The 24168-nt window shown below is 43.1% G+C and overlaps 1 protein-coding gene and 1 long non-coding RNA gene across 12 annotated transcripts in view; one reads left to right on the forward strand and one right to left on the reverse strand.

The window, feature by feature from the left end:
* The window catches only part of hectd1 (HECT domain containing 1), a 77530-nt gene extending 70590 nt beyond the window's left edge, over positions 1-6940 (reverse strand). For 7 of the 9 annotated variants that reach the window (XM_043698065.1, XM_043698062.1, XM_043698059.1 and 4 more), the window contains exons 1-2: positions 6657-6939; positions 5717-5979 (exon numbers count right to left, since the gene is read on the reverse strand). In XM_043698065.1, the coding sequence (XP_043554000.1) occupies positions 5717-5856 (140 nt within the window). In that variant the 5' untranslated portion in view covers positions 5857-5979; positions 6657-6939. Of the gene's footprint in view, positions 1-5716; positions 5980-6575; positions 6592-6656 lie in introns of those variants that run through there. The other 2 variants (XM_043698064.1, XM_043698058.1) reach the window with 2 other exon arrangements.
* On the forward strand, positions 6923-23335 carry LOC122553767. Of its 3 annotated transcripts, none has more exons than XR_006312839.1 (4): positions 6923-7012; positions 7113-7395; positions 10424-10599; positions 22160-23335. It is a non-coding gene; the product is annotated as an uncharacterized LOC122553767 (long non-coding RNA). The 3 variants fall into 3 exon arrangements; XR_006312838.1 differs by having other exon boundaries at positions 7113-7177; XR_006312840.1 differs by lacking the exon at positions 7113-7395 and having other exon boundaries at positions 6924-7012.
* The last annotated feature ends 833 nt before the right edge of the window (positions 23336-24168 follow it).

The raw sequence follows: 24168 nt of genomic DNA on the forward strand, positions 1-24168 counted from the left end.
TGAGGGCTTAAGTTTTAGGTGAGGGGAAAGATATAAAAATGACCGAAGGAACAACTTTTAGTGAGGTGCCAGATGAAGTGGAGGAGGTTGGTACAATTTCAGCATTTAAAAGGCATCTGGATGGGTACATGAACAAGAAGAGTTTAAAGGGATATGGGCCAAATGGGACTAGATTAATTTAGGATACCTGGTCAGCATGGGGGAGTTGGACAGAAGGGTCTGGTTCCATGCTGGACAACTCTATGGGTCTAAAAAGAAAAATCCTGTTAAAACAGTTTGTAATTTCAGCTCTGGTAAAACTTTGGCAGACTCGTGATGAAGTCTGCTTTGAGAAGAGGCTAAACAAAGAGACAAAAACAAAAGGCAAACACAGCTTCAGAACACAAGTTAGGCCACAGTAATGTCATCCATCTGGTTTTCATTGTTCTTTTAATGTCAGCGAAACAAGATTGAAACAATTCAAAACAGGTCAGTGAATCATTAAAATTTACTGTTGACTCATTCTAATGGCACTGCAGTGAGTTATCAATCTCGTTAAGATTGATCACAAAGCACCCAAAAAAGGAGAGATTTTGAATGAGGAAAAATTGATGAAAGTTTTAATATTAATTTTTTAAAATCTTTATTCATGGGAAGACAGTGTCACTGACCAGGCCAGAATTTATTGCCCACCCTACAGGGCTGTTAAGAGTCAATCACACTGCCGTGGGCCTGGAATCACATGTAGCCGACACCAGGTAAGAATGGCAGTTTCCTTCCCTAAATGACATTAGTGAACCAGAAGAGTTTGCCCAACAATCAATATGGTTTCATAGTCATCTTCAGAGACTCTTAATTCCAAATTTTTACTGAATTCAAATTCCACCAGCTGCTGTGGTGGGATTCAAACCCAGGAGCCCAAAATGGGGCTTATTATTATTACACAAAGATCTAGAACAGTAAAATAAAACACATTAAAACTTTGAAAATTGCCAATTCAATAGTTTAAATGCAATAGTGTAGTTAATTAGAGGCAGAGAATAGGGTTTTTCGGACCATTTTCAGGTATATAGGGTCATTTAAAAGTATATCATGCTCAGCACAGACACGGTAGGCAGAAGGGTCTGTTCCTGTGCTGTACTGCTCCATGTTCTAATGTGGAAAAAAATTTCACAAAGCACCTTGGAGTGCAAGAAAAATAATGGATGAGAAGCTTAAAATGTTGGAAATTCCCAAAACCTGGCCACAGAAGGTCTGAAAGAAAAGCAAGGAGAGAAGGCACAGATTTTAACTGAGAAAGGAAACATCTGGATTCAAATAAACAAAAATAAAGAGAAGGAATAGGCACGAGATATTAATCATGCTCACTTCAGCTAAAAGCGTAACCAAGTAATTGCACTTGCAAATAAGTTCTCATTCTAAATTCTAGGAAAAACTAGAAAAACTGTCCATACACATTTGCAGGCAAAATAAAAAGCAACTGCATTCTAGGTCCAAAAACGTTTGGTTTGGAAATCAGCAATTACTGAAAAAAAACTCAGCAGGTCCAGCAGCATCTGTGGCAAGAAAGCAGAGCTAACGTTTCAGATCCCGTGACCCTTCTTCAGAACTCCAAGGCTGGGGACCAAAATCATTCACAATTTTCCAACTGTGGTTGAACTGCATCATGGAGAGCTTTAGCAAGACCTTTCTACTTTTAAAATTTGATTTCCTTTGAAATGAAGTAAACAGTCCATTTATCTTCCCTATTCCCTGAACTTGGATGCTAGCATTGGGATTCACGCACAAGAATTTCCAAATCTGTGTGCTGTATTCTGCAGTTGCACAATTTAAACATTCAGTTCTTCTGCTCTCCCTGTCAAAGTACACAATTGCAATATTTCCCATCTTACATTTCATCAGCCAAGTTCTTGCCCACTTGCTTAACTTGTGTCTACGTCCCTCTACAGACTCTAAGTCATCTTCACTTGCCTTCCTACCTATTTTTGTCATCCACAAGCTTGACGATGGCACATTTAATTCCCTCAAATTTATTAACACATGTTGCAAATAGTTGTGGCACTCCATTGGTTACAGGGTGTGATCCTGAAAATGCCCTCTATATCCCACACTCTCCATCACTTCTATCTATATTAATATGCTGCCCCCAACACACGGGCACTCATTTAATGCAACTGTTTTACGTGCAGTACCTTACTGAATGTCTTTCCATTTAGCTACATTGTTTGTTACCTCAAAAGAATTCTAATAAAATTTTAAATCAAGCATGATTCCCCTTTCATGAATCCTTGTTGACTCTGCTTGATATTTTGCATTCCTAAATGCTTGACTAACAATTGCAATGGACTCTAACAATTTTTCCAATGACAGATATGAAGTTAACTGGCCTATAATTACCGGTTTGCTTTTCTCCCTTGTTTTGTGAAAAAGGGTGTTACATTTGTAGTGTTCCTTTGAGCCTTTTACAAAACTCCTTTCCCAGGCCACTCCAGCCAACTCTACCCTCATCCCTACTGAATTAACCTCATTTAAATTTAGCACAGTTGTTTCTGACCTAAGTTTATCACTCTCAAACTGAATGATAAATAATGCCATGGTATCGTCACTGTTCCCGAAAGGATCTTTTACTCGGATCATTTATTCAATTGATCTCATTGGACATTAATAAATCCAAAGCAACCTGATAGAATTCACAACATATCTTCAAAAACTACCCTGAATGCACCATGAATTCTTTCTATTGGGTACATTTGTCAATTTGATAAGTCGACAAGATTAAAGGCACCCATTATTAATCCACTGCCTTTTCTACATACTGTCATGAGTTCTATCCTACACTATAGCTACTGTTAGGGGTCCTATGGACTACTCTCACCCTACTCCTTCTCCCTCATTATTTCTTGCCTCCACCCAGATGGATTCTTCATCTCAAGAGAGATAATTGCTTGCTGTCGTACTTATTCCACCTTATATTAAAAACGATCACACCAGTCTTGCCTATGAAAAGTCACATTCCCCTGAATATTTACTTCCCAACTTTAACCTTTGCTTAACCATGTCTCTAATGACTAAGGTGATCCTCATTAAACTTCTATTTGTCCCGTTAAATTTATTTTGTTCCCATAAAGATACACATTTAACAGCCATTAAGTTTTTGTCTTTTTACCATTTATTTCTGCCCTTTGAGTATATTTACTGCTTTTTCTTACATACTTTCACACTCATGTCACTTACTGTCCCACTCTGGGTATCATTATCCAAGTACCTGCCCTGCATCGTTTTTTTCCTTTTAAGTCTACATTTCCCTTCTCCTGAACTCTCCCTCTCCGTTTAGTTTAAAGTCTTCTCAATTTCATACTGTTCAGTAACGGCATATTATTTAGTTGTTTTTGTTTTTTATGCTCATGGTGGTAAATCATTGCAAATGCTTCAGCCTTGTCATTTATACCAATGTTCTAAACTTTGAGGTGGTGAGTGGAGACTTCAATGGTTCATATTTAGTTCTTGCCATCCATTTCCAACTGGATGTAGGAGGACAAGAGGGCTTTGATCTAATCCATAAGTTGGGGGAATTACTTGTCTGTGGTTAGCAAGTGCGTCTGCTTTTAGCATGCATGCAAACTTGATGTATTGCTCCACCAGGCTCACCCTTTTTGTTAAACTTGATACTGCTCCTATACACTTTTGTGAACAAACACTGATCCTGTGACTTAATGGCAATGCTATGAGAAGGATATGCTAAACAAGCGAAAAAAAAACGAAAGAAAAAAAAAAATCAACCATTAGGGCCAACTAGCAAGGATCAAAAGCTGACAATAAGAGCTTCTTAAAATATATAAAAAGGGAAGTGAAGTGAAGATAGGCCCCTTAGAAAATGAATCTGGTGAAATAGTTGTGGGGAATAAGAAAATGATAGAAAGTCAAACAGATATTTTGCATCAGTCTACAGTGGAAGATACCACAGACATCCATCAATGGTAAAGAATATAGGGGAGGAATTAACAACTCTCACCATCACTAGAGAAGTAGTGCTGGACAGACTAAGGAGGCTAAAGGCAGAGGAGTACCCTGGCCCTGATGGCTTGCGTCCATAGCATCTGAAAAGTAGTCGTTACAGAGATAGTGGATGCATTGGTAGTAATTTTCCAAGAAAAGAAGGCTCGGGTTCTTGAGAAGTACCACAGGATTGGAAAACTGCAAATGTGAAACCCCTTTTGAAAAAAAAGGAGGGAAAAGCAGTTAGCCATAGGCCTATTAGGAATTAACAGCAGCACATTGGAAAATCAGTCTAATCTAGCAGGCTCAGCGTGGCTTCCTGAAAGGGAAATCATATCTGAATAATCATAATGAGGAAGTCTCAAACAGAGTGGACAGAGGAGAACCAGTAGATATGTTGTATTTGCTATGGTACCTCACAAAAAGTCAGGTCTTACGATGTTTAAAGAGGCCGCAATTCTGATCACTAAGAGTTTAAAAGAATAAGAAGGCGATCTCACTGCGACATTTAGGATTCCTCAGGGGCTTTACAGCATAAATGCTGACAGAATGTTTCCCACATGGGAGAGTCTGGGACCAGAGACAGTGTCTTGGAATAAAGATGTGCTAATTTAAAACTTAGATGAGGAGGAATTTCTTCTCTCAGAGGTGAGAGCCTTTGGAACTCCTTGCCACAGAGAGCTGTGGAGGCATAGGTCCTTATGCATATATTTAATGCTGACATCAACTGATTTTTGATCAGTAAGGGAATAAGGGTTATGGAGAAAGGGCAGGAAAGTGGATGTGAGGAATGTTGCATCAGCATGATGCTATAAAATGGCACAACAGGCTGGAGGGGCTAAACCATCCAACTCCTGATGCTACTTCTTATGGTTTTATAGTCTTACGGTTTGTAATGGTAGTCAGTTCTTTACTGCTGATGCCCTAGAATTTCTGCTCAATATTATGATTCTATCTCATTTAGCATGGTGCTGTCGCCACAGGTGAATCTGTCCATGACTGATAAACGGAATAGAATCTTAAGAGATCTAGCAACTGAAAATGAAGCATCAAGCAGACACTCAAGGCTATCAGCACCAACAGAACTGTCAACCATCAAAAACTCTAAGATTATAAAAGCATAACAAAAGGACTAGAAATTGGACCAAAGGTTCTGTTTCCATGATGTACGACTCTGACTCTTAAGGTGTATTGATATTTTTGCTAACATCAATGGTCAAGAAACTTCCCAGAATGTAATGCAGGTGTACTGCCAGGAAGTCCAAATCTCCAAACTTTCTGATTGAATCAATATCATAAGTGACTCTTAAAAAAAACTGACTATTTCTAACAATGTTTAATACCATAAAAAATCCTGTCTTCCAAGGTCACAAGTAAATACATATCACATAACTCTTGCTCTTCCCAAACTAAAGCAATTCTATGTGCAGTAATATCCACTCCCCTTGGGCGGCCACTTACACTGCAGACCGTGAACAATACCAGTTCAGGCATGTTCATAAAATATAAACTTTGTTGAAGCCATCGAAACGGAGATCTGAAACATTGTGGAATCCCTGGGTGCTTCATAGCTTTGTTCTGCCTTCCAACGCGTCACTGAAGAGATATGATTAAAGTAACACCAATAAAATTCCTGAATTTTTCTTAAAATGTTCCAGTCGAAGTTGGGAACCAGTAAAAAGTCAACAGGAAAACACCGACAGCGTATGGTTTTGTTTTTTTTTAAAAAAAGATAACTTACGTTTCAAAACAACGGTCCACATTATCAGACATGAGAAGTAGCATACACAGCTGCTCCAAGGCTATGAGTTGCATGTCCCTTTCGTCTCCCTGGCCCATTTGTAGCCATTCCAACAACGTATCGGGATCCACATCGGCCATGGTGAGAGAGGCCTCTACAATCCCTGACAGTTTCCCCGACTAATGTTCTCCGAGCGCTGGGAGACTGGATAACAAAGTCCCCGGGAAGAGAAATCACTGTTTCCACAACTGGTCCCAATTAATCTAAAACCAAAAAAAAACACAAGGAAATAACACGTTAACATATTTTCCCCCTCCTCTGTGTGTACTTCGGTTCATCAATCCCCCCCCCCCCCAAAAAAAAACCCTGAAAAGCCGGGCAAGCGATTTCCAGCCGAAATTAAGGCACTTTCCTCCCTCCCTCCCCGGCTCGGGAGACGCCATTTAAACATAATCGGGCTAAAGCCGGCGGATTGGTATTGCCCAGGCCGATCTCTACACAACAGCCGCCTCACGGTGGGTGGTTGGGTGAGGTGGAAGGAGGAGAGAGAAGAGGCCCAGGCCTTCCCCCACCCGACCCGCGGGGTTGCTAGAAGGTGGTCACCGAGGCCGATGGGGCCCACTAAAACCTGAGTCACCCGAGCGGCCTGGGCCTCGCTTCAGCTCCTTCCTCCCGGCGGGCGCACAAAGGGACTCGGCCTTGCCTGGCGATGAGGGAAAGCGGTAGGGAGGGGGGGGAGAGAAGGAGAGAGAGAAAAGAGAGCAGCCCGATCTCCCTGACTAGGCCTCCAGGGCCCTGCGGCTAAATTTTGACCGTCATCCCGTCAGGCCTGGCGCGATCAAGCCGACTCCCACCTCACCTTCCCCCAAAAAACACAGAAAACTCCGGGGCCTGAAAGCGATTCCCCTTCCCCAAGGCGGCATTTTCCTCACTTACTCACCGGCTCGATCTATTTGTGGCTTGGGGACGGGGCGGCCCGAGAGTCACCGTAGCAGCACATCCTCCAGCTCGGCCCGCCCCAGGCTGGCCCACTGTGTTTGGGGTGGGGGGCACAGAGGCCGACAGCAGCTCCTGGTCGTGCGGCCGAGTCCGGAGCTCCAGCCACCGAATGCGGAGGAGGAGGAGAAGCGTCCGTTCCTCCCCTTTACCTCGGGGAGCGACAACAAAATGCCACGGCCTTCCCACAAACGTCAAACCTCGTACGTCTCTTCGTGTGTTTATGTTTAATCTTGGGAGGGGAAACTAGAGATAAAACAAACACGCACTCGTTTCGCCCTCCTCTGAAACACATCACGGGTGAGTTCAAAAATTAACGCCTTGTGACCGTTGAATTGATTTCATCGCTCGAGCTGTGAAAACAAAACGTGTTTATTTCGTGTTCTTTTTTTCATTTGAGGTTATAAAGTAGTGTGGTTTTCCGGAGAAGTTATTTTTGGCTCCGTTTGCAAAAGCAAGGTTCAGGTGAGTTTTTTTGAGTGCAGATGCACGCATGAACAGCCCCCACCTTACCCTTTCGAAGAAGAGTGAGAGGGGTTGACGAGCGTTTATGTCTCCGTCAGCATCACAAAGTCAGATTATCTGACCATTATCCTAGCTCTGTTTGTGCTGAATCACTACCTGCAAATTGGCTGCCACACTTCCTACAACATAGAAGTGACAACCACTTAAAACTGGTTCAGGTGAGGTCAAGAAATTTTGAGATAACGTGTTCCTTTTGACTCAGTCTTAGAAAGACGTGATTTATGTACTACTAGTGCAGTTTTTCATGAGATTTTTAGATGCTGTTCGGCTAAATGGCACTTTTTCAAAGTACTGTAATGTGTAATGGCACTTTTTCAAAGTACTGTAGGAATGTCCAGCCAACATTCACCCCTCAACCAATTTCCTTCATCGTAGTGCCATTTATTCTTAAAACAGTCATTCTGAGAAAACAGGACTACTTGAACATTGACCCAAACTCCAACAATGGGTGAATAACCCCACTGCCTTTTTTCTGTAAATATTTTTATTGAGAAAAGGATTTTGAAATTTTTACAAAATAGTATAACAATCTTTTAATATAACAATAACAGTAAACAAACTACTACTCTACTCCACAAACAGTTTAAAAGAGAAAAAAAGAAAAACCCTACCCATACTACAATAAATAAATTTTTAAAAACGATATTCAATCGAATTGAACCAAGGCAAATTAAACGAAATAAAGTTACAATACACAGCACAACCCCACCAAAGCTCTCCATCACTGGGAGCATCGGTTGGCATACCTGTATTTATGCAGAATTCTTCCTCCCAGGGGCCCCTGGCCTGCCAGACATGGCCCTCATGACTACAAAAAGGCCCTGGCCACTATAGCCAACAAGTTTGTGTCCATACAGTTCAAAAAGGGCCACCACGTCCGATTAAAAAAAGTTCTGTTTTCTGGTGTATCATACTTGTAAGGAAATCCAGGGGGATGTGCTCCATAACTAACCTACGGTACCCTGAGAGTCCTGGGGGATTTTCCGACACCCAGCTCATCAGAATGTTCTTCCTTGCACAGTATGAAAGAATATTGAACAGTTTCTTCCCATGAGTGTCCAAAGATTCAGCAAACCCAAGAGGAGAGACACCAGCTCTACCTTGACCTTGGTTCCCAAAACCCCTTCCAAAACACTCGTTATAGCGCACCAATACCTACGAAGCCTGTGGCATAACCACAAGCAATGAGTAAGAGTACCAATATCCATTTTAGATTTGGGGCATATTAGGGACGCTCCTGCCTCAGTGCCGGATAAGCCCTGTGGAGTACCTTCAGTTGCATAGCCTGCGTTCTGCTCCAAATCAAAATTTTCCTTACGTTCTCCCAAAAATCCTCCCACGTCTCTGATGAGATCTGCACCCCCAATTCCTGAGTTCAGATCCCGTACAGCTGTTTAATGACCTTCAAGACACTACCTCCTTCTAATAAATGATAGAGGGCGCTGACCAAAAGAGTACCCGCAGACCGAAGTACTCTCCCCTCCAGACTTATAGTGCTTTTCTGTATAAAGTCCATAATCTGAAAATAATGAAAGAGGTCCCTCCTAGATGGCTCATATTTCTGGCTCAGCTGCTCAAAAGACATCAGGACCTTCCCCTCAAATAAATCTCCCAGACAGGAAACTCGTCTAGACTCCCAGAGCCTAAAGCCAAAATCCATTGATCCTGGCCAGAATCCTGTCATTCCTACTGTGAGAGTAAAAGGGGAAGTTTTTTTGTAAATTGCCCTCACCTTGTTGCAACCTTCTCCATGCTTTAACCATGTTAAGAACAATTGGATTTCTGCAATAGTCCATAATAGTCCTCATCTTGCCCATAAACAACAAATTAATGAGGGGGCATTCTGCCTGGGAGGCCTCAATGTCCTGCCAAATTGACCTCCAGTCCTGGCAAGCCCAATCAGCCACATAGGAAAATAGGGAACTTAATTGATATTTCTTAAAATCTGGAAAGTCCACACCCTACCATCCCCTGTGGAAGCTGCAATTTGGCAAGCTTAATTAGAGGCCGCCTGTGACACCAGATAAAAGAGCCAAGCCAACTGTTAAGCCTCCGTAGCGCTTGCCTGGGCAGCATCAAAGGAAGCATTCACATGGTACATAATAAACGACGAAGAACATTCCTTTAAACCAGAGCTATTCTACCCAATCAAGATATCAGAAGATCCTCCCATCGCTGAAGGTCTTGTCTTATCTTCTCTAGCAACTGCACAAAATTAGTTTTATATGATTGATCGAAGGCTGGGGTGATAAAAATTCCTAAATACAGGAATCCTCCCTGTGACCACTGAAAGGGAATCGGATTCCACCCCCAAAATCAGGTACTCTTACAAGACTCTCCATAGGCATGGCCTCTGAATTCATAAAATTGATTTTATGCTCTGAGAAAGAATCAAATAAATTAATCATTTGTATTAAACGGGCCATAGATATTGTCGGGTTATTTCGGAAAAGAAGGACATCATCTGCATAAAGGGTGATCTTATGCCCTCCTGATCCTACCTTCAGGGCAATTATATTGGGGTTCCTCCGGATAGCCTCTGCCAACGGCTTAATCACTAATGTAAATAGCAGTGGTGCAAAGGGCCACCCTTGTCGGCTGCCTGTATCAATAGTAAAGTTGTCAGACCTTATACCATTAGCGAGAACAGCTGCCTTAGGGTCACTATATAACACTGCCACCCACCTGGCAAAGACCCCTCCAAGACCAAACCGTTCAAAGACATAAAAGAGTTACAGCTACTCTACCCTGCCAAATGCTTTCTCTGCATCCAGGGAGACTACCAAGCCTGGCCGGAATCGATCCCTACTGGCACACCTCGACCATATTCAGTACTCTTCTAATGTTGTTAGAAGACCTGCATCCCCGAATAAAACCTGTTAGTCCTCCTTTACAGTGGTGGGCAAGACCTTCTCCAACGTCAACCCCAGTATTTTTGACAAAATGTTGAAATCCACGTTTAATAGCGATATGGCCCTGTACAAAGTACAATCCTCTTGAGCTTCCCCTCTCTTGAGAATAAGAGAGATATTAGCTTCTCTCAGAGAGGATGGAGGCAGTCCTGACTGTATGAATTATTGTACATGTCCAATGGCCAGTATGTTTATAAACATTTTATAAAACTTGCTCTGAAATCCATCTGGGTCAGTAACTTTATCACTCTGGAGCTGCGTCACTGTCTTCTAGATCCCTTGGATCGTCAGCGGGACATTCAAAAGAGACACCTGCTCCGAAGTTACACCTAGGAGGTCCAAGATCTTAAAAAAGGACTCCATCTTCACCAATCTGTCCTCGCAGCTCTCTGACCGATACAATTCAGAGTAGACTTTCCTGAATGCCATGTTAACCTTTTGGAATCGCAGGTGAGAGTACCAGCACACTCTCTGATGTGATAGATTGGGGGCACTCTTCTTTCTGGCCAGATATGCCGGACATCTATTCAGTTTATCAACATACTCGAATAACCACTGTTTCGTAAAGGAGATCTCCCTCTTTGCTGTCTGGCTGAGCGCAGCATTCAGAGCACCCCTGAGGGCTGTACTCCACAGCAACTTGGTCACAGACGGTCTGTCAAAGTATGCTGTCTCGACTGCCTTCAGCCAGGCCTCAAGCATACGCTGCTACTCTCCCCTCTGCCGCTTCTGGGTCACTGAGTAAGAAATAATTAAACTCCTTGCATAGGCCTTGGCCGTCTCTCAGAACACCAACGGGTTACTGGCCGTACCCAAATTAATATCCCAAAAAATTTTTAAATTTCTGCGAAAAATACTCAGCAGAGTTGCTATCTTTCAGGAGGAAAGGATCCAGGTGCCAATGCCGCGAGCAAGTCCCGTTACCTCCTGCCTTGACCTCCATGTACACTGTCGCATGATCAAAAATGGCTGTTCCTAATTCCACAGGACAGCACTGAATTCAAAAAGGCCGATGGAGCAATCCTAGTGTAGCACTTGTGTAGATTAGAGAAAAAGGTGAAGTACCTACCCTCAGGGTGAAGACATCTCCACACAACCACCAACCCCATCTCCCCACTCAGTCCACCTGGATTGCAGGGATTTGCCCACAAAACCCCGGGGTCGATAAGACAGTTAAAGTCTCCCCCTATAATCGTATGGCATGCTCCAAAGGCCACCAATCTGGAAAGTGTATCCGTTAAAAATTTGAGCAGATATGCCTGGGGACAAGATACCTTCAAAATCCTGTAAGGATCACAAAACACCCATATTCGTCCTTAATTTAGATTACATTACATTACATTACATTACATTACAGTGAGGCCCTTCAGCCCAACAAGTCCACACCGACCCACCGATGCGCAACCCACCCAGACCCCTACATTTACCCCTTACCTAACACTACGGGCAATGTAGCATGGCCAGTTCACCTGACCTGCACATCTTTGGACTGTGGGGGGAAACCGGAGCACCCGGAGGAAACCCATGCAGACACGGGGAGAACATGCAAACTCCACACAGTCAGTCGCCTGAGGTGGGAATTGAACCCAGATCTCAGGTGCTGTGAGGCAGCAGTGCCACCGTGCCGCCCACTCTAACAGCTGAAATTTGAGATTCTTCTGGATGAGTATAGCGACTCCTTTGCTTTTAGAATTAAAGGATGAGGAAAACACCCGGTCGAAGCCTCCCCGATGTAACTTTAAGTGCTCCTTATCAGTTAGATGTGTTTCTTGCAGCAAGGCTACATCGATTCTTTCTTTTCTAAGACTTGAAAGTATCTTCTTTCTCTTAATTGGTGAATGACTTCCCTTAATATTTCCAGGTGCACCATTCAAACAAACTATTAGCCATAGCAATCTGAGATAGCCCGTGACCTCCGAGAGGAAGAACCCCACTCATAATGCGCTGAGTGAAAACAGTCAACAGATCATACAAACTTGAGAATACAACTACAAAAACTGTCAAATCAAAACTTCTAACAACTACTTCTACAATAAACCAACGTATGAAACAAATAAGAGGAGACTTTCCCCCTTGCCCACATGGGGCACTCACCCCTCATTAATCCCTCCATGGCTCCTATTAGCTGAAGCCACGCCCCAAACCCAGGCAAAACAGATTTTTTAATAATTACAAGCATCTTATAACAAGAAAATTAAAAGTGGGCATTCAGCCCGTCCCATCCACACTTTGACCCAAGGCAATCCTGGTAGATAACTCCCTGCCCCTGAATCCCATATCAAGAGAGAGAAATGAAAAGGGAATTATTTAAAAAAGGATAATGGGAGGGGAGAAAGAAGGGAGAAGACAGAGAAAAAGAAAAAGGAGATCCCCACATATTAAAAGAACAAAGTCAGGTAAACCAGGCAAACTACAGAGGAAGAAACAAAGTTAACACTATTGTCCATATTATCTAAGCCAGCCAGTCTATTTTAAGATGTCCAGGAAGTCCTTTGCCTTTTCTGATGAGTCAAAATTAAATACAGACCCTCCGTGGCTGAAACGCAACACTGCCAGATATCTTAGAGTACTGAATATTCAAGTCTGTCAGCCTCTTCTTTACCTCACCAAGGCCTTCCTTTCATGAATCATGGCCGCAGAAATGTCTTGGAAGAACATTATTCTTGATTGCTTGAAAATCAGGGCATGTGGATCCTTCCCTAGTGTTCTGGAAGCCTCCAACACCATTTGCTTATCTCTGTCATGCTGGAGCCGCACTAGGACCGGGAGAGGGCACTGCTCCAATCCGGGCCTGCGCTATGCGACCCAGTGGGCCACTCGACTCAACACCCGGCCCGTTCCAACTTCCAGCCTCAAACACTGCGGGAGTCATTGCTCCAAAAAAACTGATTAGCTGGCCTTCTTCCTCCCATTCTGGCAGCCCAATCTGGCGAATGTTCTTCCAATGGCCTCGACTTTCGAGCTTGAGGACCTGCTCCAGTCGGGCCCGTACCTGTCCTTCCAGTGCCTGGACCCGGATCCGCCAAAGATTTTGCCACGGTTTCGGAAGTCGCAGTCTGCTGCTCTACCTCCACGACACACTGCCTGAGACACTGGATCTGCTGGTCATGCTTCTGCAGCATGGCCATGATCGGTTCTAGCCTGGTCTGGGTCTGCTCCATGGCTGAATCGAGCTTCTCTTGGAGTTTCACAAACTCCGAGACTCGGCTCTGCTCCACAGGTAAGTCCCTTGGGATGTTTGTGGAGGCCGACGCTGCGGTTGTGGGCATATCCTTTGCTGTAGGGGAGTGCCCTGCTTGTTGCGATCCTCACTGTCCTTTTCCCTTGGTCATCTGCCTTAATCAACAAAACTGACACACAGCATTTCTGGAGATCTAAAACTGCCAATTTTTACCACAATAACTAAGAAAGGGAGGGTAAATGCACCACTTTGCCTGGGTTATGGAGCAGAGCTCAGCAGGGCAAACTTACTGGATCGCTGCCATCTTGGATCTCCCCCCACTGCCTTTTAAACACCTGATGACAGTTAAAGGCGAAGGGAGCAAATCATTCTTTAAAATTTAGGGGAGCCAAAGACAGACTGTTGCCTACGTTGGTCATCTTTCTGGTAACTTCTACAATCAAACCAGTGTCAATATGCTTTGTATTCCTTTCGACTAAACCAAGGAGGTCAAGAGTGGGACCCTGATCTTTGGCTGCCCTGGATCTTCTTATATTTTTCACAGGAAAAGATGTGTCAGATTTTCTGTGGAATATTAACACAGCATTGGTAACACCAGTTACAAGTGACAAGGTTAACCTCATTGCCGTAGAAAACGGTAGCTGTCACCTGAGGCTGGAAGGTGCATTCTGTCCTGCTGATAAAAAAGCACAGCTCACTTCAAGTTGATCAGTCTCCAAATAATGAGCTGCTGACTCTCCACTGGTCCATCTGTCTCAAAGGGGCTTGCATTTTCTAGGCCTGGCTGAACAATGAATGGAATCCATCACTTCAGGCAAGCAAGTGAAAAACATGGGAAAAAAAGACATAAACTATTCTGGTAGTAGGCTTGAATGTCAGAACCATGTGCACACAGACCGTTTGCAGCTGGATGATAACATACACAAGACAACTGTGATTGAAGTGGAACTTGGGCTGAATACAACAAAAGCTACACTATGCGTACAAACCTCCTCTGAACTCTTCCCGATCGGATGAATATGCTTTTCTTTCAGAGATCCACTCTTGGTGAATTCAAAGAGTGAATCACTGAAAGGAAAGCAAATCCATCTGATAGGGAAGAGTTCAGAGGAGGTTTGTAGGCATAGTGTAGCTTTTGTTGTAAGGAAGTCACTAGTGTTGATGATGGAACTCAGTCCGGTTAATTCAGAATATATTCTCCCCACCCACCTCTGAACTCAAACAGCCTCATGGGTATCCATGCTCTGTTAGAGTGCTCCATGATAAAGGTGAAAGACAAGTTCTATGAGGAGAAAATGAGGACTGCAGATGCTGCACACCAGAGTCAAAAAGTATGGTGCTGAGAAAGTACAGCCGGTCAGGCAGCATCCAAGGAGCAGGACAGTTGCTGTTTCAAGCGTAAGCTCTTCATCAGGAACATGGATGGGGGTGCCCAAGTGGGCTGAGAGATAAATGGGAGGGGGGGGGGGTAGAGCTCGGGGGAAGGCAGCTAGAAATGCGATAGGTAGATGAAGTTGGGGTTATGGTGATAGGTTGGAATAGAGGGTGAAATGGATAGGTGGGAATGAAGATGGACAGGTAGAACAGTTCAAGAGGGTAGTGCTGAGTTAGAGGGTTGGATCTGGGATTAGGTGAGGGGAAGGGGATATGAGGAAACTGGTGAAATTGACATCGATCCCATGTGATTGGAGAGTCGCAAGGCAGAAGATGAGATGTTCTTCCTCCAGATGTAGGGTGGCAAGGATTTAGCGGTGGAGGAGACCCAGGATTTGCAAGTCCTTGGAGGAGGGGGGGAGGAGTTGAAGTGTTCGGCCATGGGGCGGTGGGGTTGATTGGTGCGCCTGTCCTGGAGATGTTCTCTGAAATGTTCCACAAGTTGGCATCATGTCTCCCCAATGTAGAGAAGACCACATCAAGAGCAATGGACACAGTAGATGAGGTGTTTGGGGGTGCAGGAAAATCTCTGCCAGATGTGGAAGGATCCTTTGGAGCCTTGGATGGAGGTGAGGGGGGAGGTGTGGGCACAAGTTTTGCACCTCTTGCCTTGATAAAGGAAGGTGCTGGGAGTGGAGGATTCAGACCAAAGGGGTAGCTATGGGCCCAAGCTATGCCTCCCTCCTCAGTCCATCTTCTGCAGCTGCACCGGCACTATTGTCCACCTTTTCCTCTGCTACATCAGACTGTATTGGCGCCATCTCATGCTCCCACAAAGGGGTTGAACAGTTCATCAACTTCACCAACAACTTCCACCCTGACCTCAAGTTCACCTGGACCATCTCAGATACCTCCCTCCCCTTCCAGAACCTCTCCATCTCCATTTCTGGCAATCGACTCAAAATGGATATCTGCTTCAAACCCACCAACTCCCACGCTACCTCAGCTCCACTGTCCTGTGGCCAAACACTTCAACTCCCACTTGGCCAAATACATGCAAATCCTCCAGCGCCAAATCCTAGCCATCCACACCTTGAGGAAGATCACCTCCAACCACATGGGATCAAAGTCGATTACACCAGTTTCCTCATCTCCCCTCCCCCTATCTTATCACAGATCCAACCCTCCAAGTCGGCATCGCCCTTTTGAACTGTCCTACCTGTCCATCTTCCTTCCCATCTATCTGCTCCACCCTCCACTCCAACCTATCAGCATCACCTCCATCTCCATCTACCTACCTATGGCTGCCTTTCCCCCAGCCCTACCCACCTCCCATTTATCTCTCAGCCCGTTTGGCTCCCCCCCCCCCCCCCCTTCCTGATGAAGGGCTTATGCTCGAAATGTTGACTCTCCTGCTCCTCGGATGCTGCCTGACGTGCTGTGCTTTTCCAGCGAAGTTCTATAAGGAGTGAGGCACTTCCAGGAGAATCCCCAAGTCAGGATATCTTTATCCAGTGGGGATTTAAGTGCAAGAATGGATGCAAGTCATAAGCCATAGCCCTGCTACCTCAGAAAGATATATGAAAACACGCAGAAACTAACTAAGCTTGATCGCTTTTTAACACCTTTCAGAACAAGCCATTTCACAATGTTGCCTGGAGATGTCCAGGATATGGTATGCTGGAGACATCCTGGTGTGCCCCAGTGGATGGAACCCTTGAAGCATTCAAAGCAGAAATGCTGCCTTTGTGCCAATATCAGATATTCTGCCGACCAAATAAAATCCAACAGTTTCTCTACACAAAAGGCTTTCACCAGCATTCCATAATGAATACCAAAGTAAAATGCAACATACTTCAAAACACCATCTATAATACTCCACTCTCAAAATATGGGAAGCAAGATTAGAAAAGTGCTAATTGTACAAGACTAACATTCAAGTGCCTTGCCAATATTCCAACAATAGCACTGAAGACTTATCCCCCGGAACTAGCCACATCCATAGCTTAGCTGTTCAACACAGCTATAACACTGGCAATGTGGAAATTGTCCAGGTATGACCTGTCCACAAAAAGCAGGATAAATCCAATCTGGCCAATTACCATTCCATCAAACATCTCTCAATCATCAACAAAATGATGGAATGTGTTGCAACAATGCTATCAAACAGCAATAACCTGCTCACTGATACCCATTTTGTGGTTCACCAGGAGTACTTAGCTCCTGACTTTGCAACTGTGGTCCAAACATAGGCAAAAGAACTGAAGTGGGAGTGACATCAAGACTGAATTTGATGTCACACTCGAGCAAATACTAGGTCAATGGGAATCAGGAGAAATATTCTGCTCTAGTTGGAATCATGCCAGCATACAGAAAGACGATCATGGTTATTGAAGCCCAATTAGAGGAGGTAATGGTGTAGTGAGTTTGTCACTGGGCTATTAATCCAGAGACCCAGGTAATGTTCTGGGGATCCAGGTTCAATCACCACTGTGACAATTTTTTTAAAAAATCTGAATTTAAGAATCCAAGGATGACCATGAATCTGTTGTTGATTGGCAAGAACTAATCCATCAGATTCACTGACATCCTTTAGGGAAGAAAATTGGGGTACTATTTCAAGTAATTCTGCCTTGAAGTCCCAGGACTGAGATAATTTTTTTAAAAAATTATTCATTCAGAGGACGAGGGCATCACTGGTTAGGCCACATTTATTGCCCAACACTAACTGCCCTGAGGAGAAAGTGAGGACTGCAGATGCTGGAGATCAGAGCTGAAAAATGTGTTGCTGGAAAAGAAGGGCTTATGCCTGAAACGTCGATTCTCCTGCTCCTTGGACGCTGCCTGACCTGCTGTGCTTCACTAACTGCCCTGAGACCAGTTGAGTCAACCACATTGTTCCAGACCCATGGCAATGTGGTTGACTCAACTGGTCTCAGGGCAGTTAGTGTCGGCAGTAAATGCTGGCCTAACCAGTGATGCCCTCATCCTCTGGGTGAACAATTTTTTAAAAATTATATCAGTCCCAAGACTTCGAGGCAGGAATTACTTGGAACAGTACCTTAATTCCAACCACCTTTTGCTGCTTTATTAGTGACCTGTACAGCATATTATCAAAAGTGGGGGATGTTCAATGATGATTGCAGAGTATTCACTACTCCTCAGATACGAAAGCAATCTGTGTTCATATGTCACAAAGCCTGGATAAACTTCAGGCTTGAGCTTATAAGTGGCAGGTAACATTCATACAACAGGTGTCAGCCAATGGCCGTATCCAAGAGAAGATTGAACCATCATCCCTGAACCATCACTGAAATCCCCACTATCAATTTTGTTAAGCAGAAATTGAAATGAAACAGCAATAAAAATATTCTTGTGACAAGAATAGGTCAGTGACTTTGAATTCTATGGAAATAAATGCATTCCCTGACTCCCCATACCCTTTCCAGCACATACAAGACACAAATCAGGAGTATGATGGAATATATGCTTAGTTTATTTCAGTTCCAACAGTACTTGACAATGTTGTCACCATACAGGACAAAACAGACGATTTGATCAACAACACACCTCAACAATTAGTCCTCTATCACCAGTAAGCAGCAGCAACAGAGTTGTATGATGCTTAAGATGCAATGCATCTCAAGACTCCTTCAGCAGTACCGACAACCTCTACAACCTAAAAGGAGAATGTGAAAACCACCTCTGGCAAGATCGTCCAAGCCACATTATCATGACTTGGATACATAATGTTATTCCTTCATTGCCATTTCATAAAGATTCTGGAACTCTTTCAAGTGGCACTATGGTTTACCTGAACCATTTGGACTGCAGCAGTTCAAGAAGGCAACTCAGCACCTATTGAAGGGCAATAAATGCTAGGATTAGGTAGTAATGCCCACATCCCATGAAAAAAAAATCCTTGTAATGGAACCTATCATTGAAGCCAAGCTCTTATTGATCACCAAACAGTAAGTAAGGAGATTCTGAATGCATTGAGCCACTTGTAGTAAATTCCAATAGAAAGTTACAATATTAGCAGGACATTTAAATATCACTACCTTTAAGCCAGGAGGCCCAGGTTCAAGTACCACTTTTAATTTAGATTAGATTCCCTACAGTATGGAAACAGGTCCTTTGGCCCAACAAGCTCATACCGACCCTCCGAAGAGTAACCCGCCCAAACTCATTGTTGAGAGATGTGAAATAACATCTCTGAACCAGTTGATTAGAAAAATAGGTTCAATAGTTATACAGCAGACTCTAAAGGCCCTCGTATGGCACACTGATACTGTCCTTACTCCTAGACCTGGAGGCCTAGGTTCAAGTCCCACCTGGTCCAGAGGTGTGTAATAACATTTCTGAACAGATTGATTAGAAAAATGGGTTAAATTAAAAAAAAAGAGCAGACCCTAGAGGGAGAGGGCACCTGCTTCTCTCAGTTCACCAACAATCAGGCATTTTGCCAATCAGAGTTTCAACCCCATCACTCGAAGGAGATGCTGAGATGAACCCCAGTAGATCCACACATGCGTTCCCTGACAGTCATATTTTTCCTTTAAGTTATTGGAAATATGTCATTTTTGCCCACAAATTTATCAATGGAATTCACTGGTCAATATTCAAAAGAATATCTAGCTGTGTTGAACTACAAACTGTTAGAAAAATAACTTTTTGGTTTTAAAAGCATACATAGAGAACTTGTTGACAGTTTCTTTACTAAATCAGCTTTTCCATAGTTGATTGCAAAGAAATAAACCCCTCACAGATTGAGGAGGGACTGTTGTCAAGTAAAAACAGAAAGAAAATTAAGCAGATCCCTCTTCCATTGTTACATTCGTGCCTGAATATCATCGGAGAAGGAGAATGAGTTGTCCATCAATGCTCTTGATGTCTTTAGAGAAAGGTGGTCATCATGAGTGATGAAGTGATTTATTTCTCCCTCCAACTCCATTTTGATTTCCATCCTTGCTGCTCTCCTTGGCTTCCCTCACCTTTGATGATTTGTCCACAATGGGCTTTGTATGTAAATACTCAATTGGCTAATTTTATTTTAAACTGGTGGTGGTGATTAATTTTTAAAAAAGCAAAACAGTCATGATGATTTTGGTAGTGGGACGATCACCTAATTGTATGTAATAGTTCTTCTGGGTAGAACCAGAAAAAGCAGACACCCCATGCAAGGTCTCTTGTGGTGCCGTTTATAGTATCCCTTTGAGCAAGTCCCACCTGTTTCAGAGGTGTGTAATAACATCTCTGAACAAGTTGCTTAGAAAAATCGGTTAAAAATAAAGCCTGGTAGCTCAGTTGATAGAACCTCAGTTTTGGAATTCAAGGATTCATTGTTCATGCCCTTCTTTGGTGGGCTCTTGAGGTCCTGTGATACTATCCCTACATTTGAACCAGGAGGCTAGGATTCAAGTCTCACCCACCTCTGGAGGTGTGTAATAACATCTCTGAATAGGTTGATTAGAAATATTTAGACATAGAGAACAAATGTGATATTTCAAAATATGTAAATAATACAAAAAAAACTAAATTAGAAAAATCAGACCCCCACCTTACCAACCCCCCACCCCCGCTACATTTGATGGTTCCCATTGCACATAAAGGAATTTGCATTGTAGGCTTCTAATTGGCTGCATGGGTGATTACTGATGGCGGTTAATAGTTAAACATACAAAAAATTCACATTGATTTAGTGGGAAAGGTGTTCAGTTGGCACAGTGGTTAGCACTGCTGTCTCACAGCGCCAGAGACCCGGGTTCAATTCCCGACTCAGGCGACTGATTGTGTGGAGTTTGCACGTTCTCCCCATGTCTGCGTGGGTTTCCTCCGGGTGCTCCGGTTTCCTCCCACAGTCCAAAGATGTGCAGGTCAGGTGAATTGACCATGCTAAATTGCCCGTAGTGTTAGGTAAAGGGGTAAATGTAGGGGAATGGGTGGGTTGCGCTTCGGCGGGTCGGTGTGGACTTGTTGGGCCGAAGGGCCTGTTTCCACACTGTAAGTAATCTAATCTAATCTAAACACTTCTGGATGTAAAAAGAAAGTCATTAGTGAAACAGACCCACTCCCTAACAATCCTGCCCTCTCACTTTTGATGATTTGCAATGTCGTAATAGGCTTTGCATGTAAATATCCAACTGTCTACACGATTACTGATTTGGTTGATCGTTTAAACCGAAAAAAAAGCACGGTGGTTTGGTGGCAGAAAAGTTGTTGATTGTGTATTATAACACTTCCAGATGTAAAAAAAGAAATGCACACCTCGGGACGGGTCTGTTGAACTGTCAGGGATTCGCCAATGTATGCCATTAGTAGTGGCTCCATTTTAGTCTTCAGCAATGACATTCCTTTCCGATTCGGTTTCTGAGTTATCACACTTTCTAATACCAGTAAAGGGTTTGATTTGACCACCAACATCAGGAAGACATGTTTCATAGTTTGAAATGTTTACTTGTCTATTAGCATGGTCAATGTGACATTGGAGGTTGTTGATTGCTTCAAATCTCAGTGTCCTGCACCTGCAAACAATCTGTCACTTGCTGCTGAAATGAAGACATTGCAAAATTCTGAAACATTACATATGACTTCTCCATGATCTTGGATGGCCTGCTGAATGTTTTGAAAATGACACATTTTCATTACTTCCAAATTACCTAAATCCAAAGATTAATAATCATCGCTTGAAGTGGTGGTGGGGGAAGCTGTTGATATGGATTGGCAGTGTGGGCACAGCTGTCAGTTAGTGAGTTGATGTTTAATCACTGCCTGGAATTGAGGAAACATGAAGCAGTTTGGACTCTCCTTTTTATATACCTGCTCACATAAACCATTCACTGATCATAGAAACTCACCAATTTATCATGAACATTGTGGAATCAATTAGGAAACAAGCTATCATGGATCTAGTTATGCACAATAAATGAATAATTCACAATATCATCATAAAGACTTCAGTAAGGAAGCATATTTATAAAATAATAACTTTAGTGATATCACAAAATGGTGGAAGGCACTGGATACTGCAACAGCTATGGGCTCTGACAACATTGGCTGAACAGATCTCGATGGGTCGAATAGCCTAGTTCTGCTCAAATGTCTTATGATATAACATTTTTGGAAATAATGCTGAAAATGTGCACTCCAGAGCTCACTGTTCACTTAGTCGAGCTGTTCACATGCAATTACAAATTTGCACATTCCAGACGGTGGGCAAAATGGTCCCGTTATTATCCTGTTTGGAAGAACAAGACAAACCCTGATAATGCCAATTACTAATTATCAGAAAAGTAATGGAAGGGGTCATCAGCAGTGTTCGGAAATTGCAATTCCTCAGCAAGAACCTGCTCACTAATGCTCAGTTTTAATGGTGGTAGAGTAGGATGGTCCAGATGGAGCTCATCCGTTCCCTTTTTATCTCTTTCGTGTATTTTTTATTCCTTCTTCTCCCAGCCACAGATTCGTAGCCACTGACTCCTGGGCTCAGACTCAACACAGACCCAGCATGGCGGCCTCCTGGCTCAGTGAGGTGGACCTTTGGCCTGGTGTGGTCACCTCCAGCCTGGCAAGGTGAACCTTCGGCCCAGCGTGGAGGACTCTCAGCCTGGTGTGGTGGGCTCTTGGCCCAGCATTTATTACTGATATGTGGCAGTTTCTCTGCCTGGCATGGCATCAGTGCGGATGTCCAGTCTCAAGGTGATCCCTCAAAGTGCAGACCCACCGAAGCTAAGCACTTAAGGAAAGACTGCAATGTTGGAAATTTCAGCTTTATTTCTTTATTTTCTGCTTAAAACTAAGAAGATCTGCAACTTTTAACCGTGTTTCATATGTTTTGAGCTATACAATAATTACTGCAATGTCCAACTTCTAATTTTGTTATTTCTTTTTATCTTGTTCTTAAAATTCTATATCTTGATACTTATTATACACTTTTCACTGTACTCCTGTACTTTTATACATAAGTACAAGTGACAATCAAATCAAATTTCACCAGGGCCACTTTGCTCCTGACATTATAGCTTTGGTCAAAACATGGTAGAGGATCTGAATTCGAGAGGGGAAGTAACAGTGACTGCCTTTGATGTCAAGGCAGCACTTGAGTAGGTTTGGCACCAAGGCATCCTTACAAAATTGGAGGGTATTATGTGACAGCTGTCTGGGTAATACTTTGAACAAAAGAAATTAGCAGTAGTTGTTAGAGGTATGATGAAAGGTATGTGATTTACATACACATAATTACTTGATAGTTTGGCAGATGGGTGTTGTCACATAGTGAAGAAGTGTGAAAAATGCAAAGTCCTTTCTAGAGCCTAATTGTGTATGAGTCAGAACAGGTGAGCTCAAGCCTCCTGGAGTGTCACTGGAAGACTTTTTGTTTGCACTGTGGAGATTATATCTGGGATTAAACATTGGCAGAGATTAACTTGCTTTTGGTTTAAGATAATCAAGGATTGCTGTGATCCTTGAAAAACAGAAATTAACAGGGTTTACATGAAAGAACTGAGGAGACCCAGTTAAGTCAAACTTAAAAGATTTGAGACAGTATCTGGAGTTGAAATGTGGTAACGTGGCGATGTTGAAGAATAGATGAGACTCTGTTATGGCATGTGTTTAAGATCTTTCAGATTGTGTTCTATATTTAAATAGTTTGCTTTCTTTTGGGTAATAAACTTCTGTTTTATTGAAAATCTGCAATTTTGAATAGCTGTTTCTGTGAATGAATAAAATCTATAATCTCTCAAGCCAGATTTCAATCTGGGGTATAAATTGTTTAATCGTAACACAGCTGGGATCACAACAGAGGTCAATTATTCTTAGTCTCAGGATATCTCTGCAGAAGATCCTCAGGATCATGTGTAAGGCCCAACCATTTTCCGCTAATTCATCAACGATACCCTCCATCATAAGAGATCAGAAGACAACGTGTTAGCTAATGTTTACACAACGTTCAGTAACATTTGCAATTCTTGAGATACTGAAGCATTCCACATCCGTATGGAGCAAAAGCTAAACAAAAGCTAGGTTGGCACTGATAAGTAGCAAGCTCCACACAAGTGCCAAGCAATGACCATGTCCAACAGGAGAAAATCTAACCTTACAATGACATTGTAATCACCAAATCATCCACTATCGATAACCACAAGCTTCAACATTCAGTCCCTCCACCACCGATGCACAGTGGTATCATTGTGTACCATCTGCATGAGGCACTGTAATGCAAGTCATCAGTTGTTCCACAATACTTTCCAAACCTGCTAACTCTACACCTTGGACAAGGGCAACAAAGGCATGGGACCATGACTCATCTGCAAGTACTTCTGTAAATCACATACCCTTCGAAGTTGGAACTATATCATTATCCCTTCATTGCCACTGGGGCACAAGAAAAGGTGTACAATATTGTGAAGATTAGACTTAGACTGGAAGATTGGGAACATTTAAAAAAAAGGGATGATTAAAAA

Source organism: Chiloscyllium plagiosum, chromosome 10 (assembly GCF_004010195.1).
Source record: "Chiloscyllium plagiosum isolate BGI_BamShark_2017 chromosome 10, ASM401019v2, whole genome shotgun sequence".
Classification (NCBI taxonomy): Eukaryota; Metazoa; Chordata; class Chondrichthyes; order Orectolobiformes; family Hemiscylliidae; genus Chiloscyllium; species Chiloscyllium plagiosum.